Raw genomic sequence first — 9,625 nt, 5'->3', positions numbered from 1 at the left:
GATGGAAAACCTGGTGACCTGATCTGTGAAAATGGCTTAGTGTATATATATATATATATATATATATATATATATATATATATATATATATATATATATATATATATATATATATACAGTGACCCCTCGTTTAACGAACACCTTGGTTAACGTAATTTCGATTAACAAACTGCCTTCCATAAGGATCTTCAATTCGGTTAACTAAAAAAAATTCGGTTAACGAAGTTCTTACGAACCGACCTCAACATGTTTTCGCTTGCACTGACCGGGTAACCAGCTTTAGTATCAGTCCGCCAATGCATTAATCGGTTCTAGGGCTTAAATTCCTTACTGTTTTAGTAAATATCAAGAAGTTTATACTATTCAATAATTTTAAAAGTTTAATATTCAATTTTTTAGTCATTTTAACAATTATTGAACATAATTGAAGGTAAAGTGACTAGTTTAATGCGCGGCATCCAGCCTCTTAACACAGCAAACAGGCGTTAGTCTCTCTCTGTTTTCACTGGAGGTAACATCTTGCTTGAGACTCTCTTCAACTAAACGCTTTTTTCTGTGTTTCCAAGCAAATTATTGGTCATTTTGAAATATATTTTACATATTGACAATATATAATGCAGTGCAGTGTTGATTTAAAGAAAATAATCTTGAATTACACCAGAGAGCTAAAATTTTATGGGTGAAATGGCGCCATGGGGTGACTTCTCTTCCACCCCAATGCCTTCTCTTCTTCCTTCTCCTCCACCCCCATTCTAAATCCCATCATCATCATCATCATCCAGGAGCCTTCTACATACACACCTCAAAGTAAGTGAACTTTTCTACCATTTTTGTTTAATTTAGGAAATTTTCGGTGAGCTGGAACCAATTACCCAAAAACCCATTGAAACAATGGTTTTGGTTAACGAACGACCTTCTGGAACGGATTGAGTTCGTTCACGGAGGGGTCACTGTGTATGTATGTATGTATGTATGTATGTATGTATGTATGTATGTATATATATATATATATATATATATATATCCTCCCTGACTTACAACCGCCTCAGTCGTACCAAAATTTTGTCAAATTACGTATTTTCGAGTCCCAACGTCAGTGATTGCGCTGTGTACTGACAAAAAAAATTTTGTAATTCACTTTAAAATGGCTGGCAAGCTTAAAAGTGAGAGTTTTGTGGTGCTGAGAAGAAAAAGAGACACCCATTTTCTATGTATTATTTAAGCATTTTCGACTTACGGCCTGGATTTGGGTCCCTAACCCCGTCGTAAGTCGGGGAGCTGTATACTATATATATATATACTGTATACTGTATATATAAAAAAGAAAAAAAAAGTGCTTCCATGGGCAACTGAAATTACTGGCTATATAGTATATGAAAAGTAATAGTGGCTTTATAACACTCAAGATCGAGGGTGAATTAAGGGCACTGCTAATATTGGTTCCTTCTTTAGTATAACTAGCCACTCCACAATGGTCTTGCTTATCCATCCATTTCATCCTGCTGTCCAAATGGAATTTTTGCTTGAACACAATTTTGTGCATTTTCATATGAAAACAAAAGTTCTTTAATCCCATTAATGAAAATTAATTTGTACCATGTCTTAAACATTTGTTAAACAAATACTGTACCTTCAATAATAAATTAAATCGTACAACATACCAATTATTTTAATGTACTGCAACATGAAAATTCCAGATACAGTATACTACACACAAGACAAATAAATGTTAATATTTGGAACAGGAAACACAGAAGGTAGTAGTTCTTTCAGTTATAATGCTAATTTGATATGAGAAATACAGAAGAGCTAGAATACTTTGAGGTGAACATTTTGAGAGATTTTCATGTACTCTTTCCACGGTATTTCACACACAGTTATGCTAGCCAGTGTTCAATATACAGAACTGTACTCATAATCCTGGAAAGTTCACTGATTAAAATGTTGCTTTAGTAATTATGAATAATGAATGACCAGTGTGTGAACTATGCACTAAGCAAACAGTGGTATCAACTAACACAACATGAAGCTTCCAAAATGCTAAAACTATAATTTAGTGAATGATCAAATTAGTAAAAGTACCATTTCATACATAATGGTATACTGAATAAACAAAGTTTTTCACTTTCCTTCTTCATAACTACAATACATACCAGAAGATAATGAAACATAGTCAAACTATCTCAAAACCGGACAAATAAATTTAATAGTTTCATATGAATAATTCAGAAAGCCCCAGTTCTGAAAACTGCAAAGCTAGCAAGTTACATTTTACATTACAGGGGGTCCCTGGGTTATGAACGTGTTCTGTTCCTAAGGACGTTCTTAAATCAGAAATGTACACAAGTCGGAACACATACCCTTCGTGCACCATATCAAAGCCTAAGTCGTTTTATACATATAGAAACACATAATTTAAGAGAAAAGAAGAAATTGAATGACAAAATATAGTAAAGGAAGCAAAACTTAAAGTTTAACACTTACATTGAAACCTTGGGCTGGCTGATCTTCCACCCATATCACTAACAATCTTTCCATTTCAATTAACAATCCACTTCTTTGTTTTGTTATCACAGCTAAGTGCATTGATGTCGAACCTTTTTTTAACTTCAAAAATTTTGTGTTTGCCTTTCAAAATTGATCCGACCGTTGACCAAGTGAAGTCCAATGCTTTACCAATGATTGAGGGTGTTTTGCCTTATTCAAAATGTTTAATTACAGTACATCAACTTTCACGTCCATTATAATTGTTTTCCTTTTCTTGGATGTACTTCTATTACTTGCATCAGGTTTGCATTTAGGAGCAATGATGAGGGGAGAAAAATAGAGTTAATAAGCAAAAAACAACAGTTTGCACATTATCACACACGTCACCGAGGTGAGGAGGGTACCGACGCTCCCTGAAGGCACGTAGCTGGGTGACGCATTACTCCCCACCCACCCCTGCCACTATGCCCTACGTTAATACTACGAACCAGTTGGATTCTATGTCAGATTCTTAAAATAATTGACCTTATAGGACCTCGTTTGTATTGGCAAGTGTTCGTAAGTCGGATATTCATAACTTGGGAACACCCTGTAGTACATGCTAAGTTCAATAGCATAATGAAGAAAAAATAAGGAGGCTATTACTATACACTTTAATAATTTCAAGAAATTATTTTTAAGCCATTTTAGTTATAATTTCATTATAGTAAGTGAGTGATCAATAAGACAGATGATACTCACATCTGAAATGGAATAGGAAGTTATAGTGGATAAACCCAAGAAATTTTCAAAAGATTATGAGCGTAGAAGGGTGATCAAGGCTTCTGGTACATTGCTATCCAGTACAGTTACTAATATTTTTCCAAAGATATAATCCTCATAAATTGCAGCTGTAGTCATTTAAAGTGCAGCAGCATAGATCAATTTGTACATCACCACACTACAGTTTCCAGGGAAATATATATCATTCTTTAAAACAACCTATATTCATAATGTACTACTACTACAGTACTACTAAAAAAAAAAAAATAATAAAAAAAAATAAAAAAATAAATAAAATTATCTTTTTATATACTTACAATTATTTGTCAAAACTTTTAACATAAGGCATTGGATACACATACCATTTAGTTACGTTATAGGAGAGAAAGAAACTTTCTCCAGTTCAGTACTGAGTAAAACTAATCAATTACAAAAAGTGGCCCACTATGCATGCCTATTTCAAATGTATATTATATTGTATATAGTCTACTGTGAATAGGGACAATGTTCAAAAGATCTTAAATTTACTAAAGAACAGGAGCAAACATTCAAACACTTACAGCTCAGTAAGAGATGACAAAGAGCTCATGTATACTGTGAAAGATGAAATGACTAATGTTAAAAGAAACATTTTGTAATCGTGTTGCAATTACCCTCAAAGTTATCAATGTGGTTTCAAGTAATCATTAACCAATTTCTTTATAAAGAAAAATATTTGTACATACTCACGCTTCTTCAATGAAGACTTGACTATCTGTAAGTAGACTTAACATACAATGAAGATATTTACAGCTCTGCTAACTAAGTTAAGGCAATAAATCTTCCCCATAACTTATTTTATGTACCATCCTTATCCAACAACAGTATGACAAGTAACATCCTAAATCATTACACTGGAAACAAACTCAAGAAATTTACATTCCAGGAACCCCATATGAAATAAACATGTCTTATTTGTATACTTTTAACTATGGCAAGAAAAAATTACACAATAGAAGTTTCCCAGTTTGTCACCAACACTATTTCATGATAGAAAAAGCTACTACTGCACTAATTAAAATCATATTAAATTGTAGGCAACATTTCTGCTGCAGTGATTTGCAATACAAACAAAAAATGCAACCACGTTGAAAAAGTGTGTATACAGTGCTTCATAATGTGTAATCACTTGATAAATTTGGGTGTAAAACGAGGAACACGGAACATAAAATCTATTAATCTCATTTGATCACACTATATTACTGCTAATACACAGGTAAACACCTATCAATCTACAATGAGTGCTTTATAAGTAAGGTATGGCACCTCACATCAAATAATGTGTACTTTTGTTTTTATCAAGTCCTTATTGTGTAAATTATTTACCATAAGTTACCTGTACTTTAAACAAAATTAACACTTTGGTTGATATATAAACTCTGTTGATGCTCCACCAGTTTAATTTAGTTACAGGTATTAGCAAAGATGCACAATATTGTCCAGAAATAAAACTAGACTATCACCTTTGCCAAAACCTTTTTAAATGGAGTGGAACATTTTCATCTACAGTATACCCTCACTTTTTCACAAGGTTACATCCCCAGAAGGATTATATAATAACAAAGTTGTGCAATTATGAATCCATTAATCACTGGAAAATAGATTTAGGATCTGGTAACCCTTAAGACCATCCATTATGAAAATTTTTATTCCCTATAAATCTTTTAGCAGCAATAATGATAAACCACACCATGTCACTGAAAAATAACACATCACCAGGTGGGCTAAGGCTACGAAAAGTGTTTAGTTGGACAAGAAAAGAGAGTTGGAATCCACTCATGTGTCCTGATGTCAGTTATATTTATGGTGAAGCCACTTCCATGGCACATTTAAACACTTTAGTGGCATACCTCCCCTCAGTAAATTTACCCGACTTCAGCTGTTCACATCATTGCCAGTCTCTCCAGAACACACATATACACCTCACTTAGTGGATTAACAATCCCTCAGGCAAAGTTACTTAATTTCACATTGCCTCACTTCTTCACCATGTAAGTGTAATGCACATGCTGCCCTGGTATAAGTGACCAGATTCTATCTTTATCCTGCAAATCATCGGTGTACAATGACTCCCCTTCATCTCCTCATGATATCATCTTGGCAAACCAAATGGATGAGTTTCTTTTACTTAGAAATTATATTCAATTGGAAAAGTCACCAAATTTATTGAGTTGATACAAACTACACTGTTAAAGACTGCATATTCACAAATATTTACTTTATTACTTTTTGGTAACTAAAATGGTAGTTGCCCCTCCTTAACACTAGCACACACTGATAAATCATGCTGGTACACACTAATTAATCCTTATACAGAGGATTAGGTTAATATGTACATACACTATGCAACCAACAACTTTCTTAAATGAATTGATCTAAGTTATTCTCAGGTATACAAAAAATAATGTGATCCACAATCTTTGGTTATACTTTACTTAGATGTGAACCTCTAAACAGCACATTGGAGAGGAGAAAAAAAAGTAAAAAAAAAAAAAAAAAGTAAAAAAAAAAAAAATAAATAAATAAATAAATATATATATATATCTCATTGGTTTCTATCTTGAATCTTATATGCACGTATCAGATGAAAAGACATGTTAACAGTAAAACTATAATCCAGTGTTTACCAAGTAATGGTTGTTAAATACAGTGTTTTACATATTTCTTTTAAGTTCTTACATACTGTATCTGCAGGTTTATATTTACTGGAATATTGTTGGTTTAACAGTAGTACTGAAAATTTGTTTTGGTGCTGGACCGGCTGATGTGGATCCACTATCATGGACAAGTGTTCCCTACAATTGACAATTCTTTAGTAATTACTGAATGAATCTAATTGTGAATTTCTCAATGGTCTGGCATGTATCATCCCACTACAATTTATCCTAAAAGGTTAATTATACTTTCCCAATTCTTCACTACTTCCCAATTTTGATATTTTTCTACAAATTCTGAGCACAAACTTCCTCTTTGTAAATACTGATGAGTTTTCTCAAGTGTAAGTAAATGACTGTTGCTTTACTTATTTGATAGCATAACAACGTACAGTACTAGGTTCATCAACATATGTGTTGATAAATGCTATTGGATTTTCAACACTTGAAGGCATGAAGTCGATCACCAGCTTAAGTGTGTGTGTGTGTGTGTGTGTGTGTGCCATCCTTAACTACATGTAAGAAAAAGTGATGGCAAGGTGATAAACACATCTAGTGTTCAACCACCACTGGGAAATAATTAAAAAAGAAATACTATATTGCATTTTCCTCACTTCTGAGAGGAGATAAGAAAGAACGAAGCAGCGGTTGACAGTTACATGATTAAACATTAACAACTTTCTCTAAATTAAATTTTCTTGGAGAGAGGGAAAGAGAAAGAGAAAAACACTTGCACATATTGTACTCAGGTTGCAGTACTACAGTGTCAGACTCAAGAAACTGGTCCCCTCCAAAAAATCTATCTTTACTGGGCATTTGTTTTCTCATTTTCCTATAACACAAAGGTGGGAGAAAAGTTGTTAAGTAATTAACACCCAGTAACACTTACGGTCACCAGGCAATTATGTCTTGCCAAGCTCACTGGACCACATGTCGTACACTTTGCTTAATACAAAATCATGATTTTTCTCAGGGTACAATACTAGATGTGCATGATATGAATTGGAATGGTACAATGATTACATGATGGTGATATTTCTTTTAAAATAGATTCATACCAGTGGGGTACATATGACAGAAAAAACTAAATTATCTGATGATCAGCTGAGAAATTACCTAATAACACCCAGTGAGAAAACAAAATAGAAAAAAAAAAGACTTTTCATGTCATTTGTCACTCAAAAAATTAAACACAAAAAGTATTTGGTATCTATTCCTAGCTGAAATACTCCATGCTTATATATATCAGGATTTTTAAGCATGCTATCTTGAGCTAAACAAATATGTACAAATAAGACTTCCAGGAAATACAAGGAAGGTTTGCACAAGGAAAACCCCAAAAATTAAAATGGTCAAATAACACAGGATCAACAGCTTAGGAAATTTAGTTAATCTGAGATGAGTGACATCCATGTGCTGTGCACAATTGTTGCCTTCTTCAAGGATTTCCCAACAGTCTGTAAGAAAATAAGTGACAGTTTAGTGCAATACAAGATGGAATATATATATATATATATATATATATATATATATATATATATATATATATATATATATATATATATATATATATATATATATATATATATATATATATATATATATATATATATATATATAAATGCATATTGATGTGATTTCATGTTATTTTGAAAAATTTATTGTTTTTTTCTCATGGGAAGCATGGCAACAAAAATAACACAAAATTGTCTTATGGATAAACATACAGTAAGCCCTGATACAATGGACACTGTTTATAATGGGTCTCGACTTTAACGGACCCTCTGACCCGTTCGGACTAAGTTCATATATTACTCGGGTCCGCCATAGAAAAATTAATTGACTCGGATCCATTACGGTGAAAAAGTTAGGAATACAATTACGTGAATTACTGAAAAATCCAAATTAACTGAGTTCGGAATATTTTGACATTTCAGTATTCAACAATTTCCCCGAACATTTGTTTGATAATTCAATAATTTTCTGTTCAGATTGCTCCTCATTATTCTAACCAACAAACATACTCAGTTACCATGCCTTGGCTGCCACATAAAACATTCTATATGTAATTACACTATACCCTCATTAATTTGACCAAAAGGGGGATCTGGATCACTTGAATTATTGAAAAAATCAAGTGCTTGAGAAATGGTGGGTGCTGGTAACATTGTTAGGGAGAGCAGGAACGATCAGCTCTAGTGGTGATACACAACCCTCACATATACAGTAGTTGTGTTAGAAGCTCGGTAAAATGTTCAGAGTCACTTTGGACTATGTTGCTATATAACGGACCAAGCCAGTTATTATTCCCGAACCGGATATAATGGACTGGCCTTCCCCCAATTAGTATGTTATATCGAGGGTTTACAGTATGCCAAAAAATATCATATTATCACAAAATATTTAAGTAATGAGGGTTCGGTGGATACATATAAACCTATGTTTTTTAATATACATGAAAAAATACACTTAAGAGAACAAGGAAATATGAATGTTACTGACCTGAACTTACTCTAAACAACACTTAGCAGAAACAGAAGCACAGTGTTTAGTTTTTCAATTTTTTTCCTCTCCCACCTGAAAGTATAAGGGCAATAATATTAGTAATTTAAACACCATTATAAAACGCACAAAACAATACCAATCTTCCATCACACAAATTCATAAGATTAACATGTACGTTCAGGTATAATGCATCTTGTTCAGCTTGATTATATTACCAACATTCTTCTTTATGAAACTTTGCAGCTGCTTTGATAATTTAATTCAAACCTTTAACATCATTGAGGGTTTAATTATCTTCAATAACCCTGTATGGAAATTATCAAGTGAGGTTTATTATGGTGAACAAGTGTAGATTAATACAGTATAACCTTTTTCTTTTCTATTTTTAATTTCTTTCTGTTCTTATTTTTTCGCCCCCTAGGCCCATTGTGGGTCGTTTGACCTGTGCCCGGGTGGGCTAATTCCCGTATAAATTATATATACATTTCAATGGCAGTCATCTATTGGGCTTACACTGGCCAAAGCTTTACTGCCATTATACAAATGTTTGGCATAGTGAGTGTCTACCTACTATACATCAAGCCCTCATATCATCCATGTTATGTAGGACACATTCCTCTTTTTCAAATCAGTTGATGGCATCCTAATATTTCTCATTCTTATGAATTCTCTAAGTACAGTACACACATATCACTCCCACCTCCAAGGATAAATTTAATGGCTCTCTAATTTCTAGATATAAATGGTGAATGAAAAGTTGGTCTTGAAATGTCAATTTGTATAAACCAACTTTCACTAAATTCTCCACTACAATTTTTTCCATCTTCCACATACACTTTTTAACATAATCTATCATTCACATAGACAAATATAACAAACAATATTTTCTAAAAAATATTCAAGAACAGCAATGAACTGTAATTCTTACTCAAGTGTCTTTTTTATTAGATAATATGAGAGAAGCTTAAAATAAAATATTAAATTAGGTACAGTATACATGAATTAGGGAAGGCTAGGTAAGACATGTGAAAGTACAGAAGAGTAATCTCCCCATTAGCTAGAATTTTCGATCTCCAAAACTTTCCAATAGTCGGAATGAATTTTGAGCCTTCAAAGATATTCCGGAAATACTCTCTCCAGTATGGGTATGGGAACAAGTTTTCAAGGTTGAAATCATG

At 32.9% G+C, this 9,625-nt stretch overlaps 1 protein-coding gene across 4 annotated transcripts in view; it reads right to left on the bottom strand.

Moving 5' to 3' along the window:
• Positions 1-4,670: 4,670 nt before the first annotated feature.
• LOC121868289 (protein tramtrack, beta isoform-like) overlaps positions 4,671-9,625 on the bottom strand; it is a 32,008-nt gene continuing 27,053 nt past the window's right edge. For all 4 annotated transcript variants that reach the window (XM_042368723.1, XM_042368726.1, XM_042368725.1 and 1 more), the window contains 2 exons: positions 8,445-8,519; positions 4,671-7,399 (listed from right to left, as the gene is read on the bottom strand). In XM_042368723.1, coding sequence (XP_042224657.1) covers positions 8,491-8,519 — 29 coding nt within the window. In that variant the 3' untranslated portion in view covers positions 4,671-7,399; positions 8,445-8,490. The remainder of the gene's footprint in view (positions 7,400-8,444; positions 8,520-9,625) is intronic.

This window comes from Homarus americanus, unplaced genomic scaffold, assembly GCF_018991925.1.
Source record: "Homarus americanus isolate GMGI-L3 unplaced genomic scaffold, GMGI_Hamer_2.0 scaffold19318, whole genome shotgun sequence".
NCBI lineage: Eukaryota > Metazoa > Arthropoda > Malacostraca > Decapoda > Nephropidae > Homarus > Homarus americanus.
This window is presented reverse-complemented; position numbering and strand designations above follow the sequence as displayed.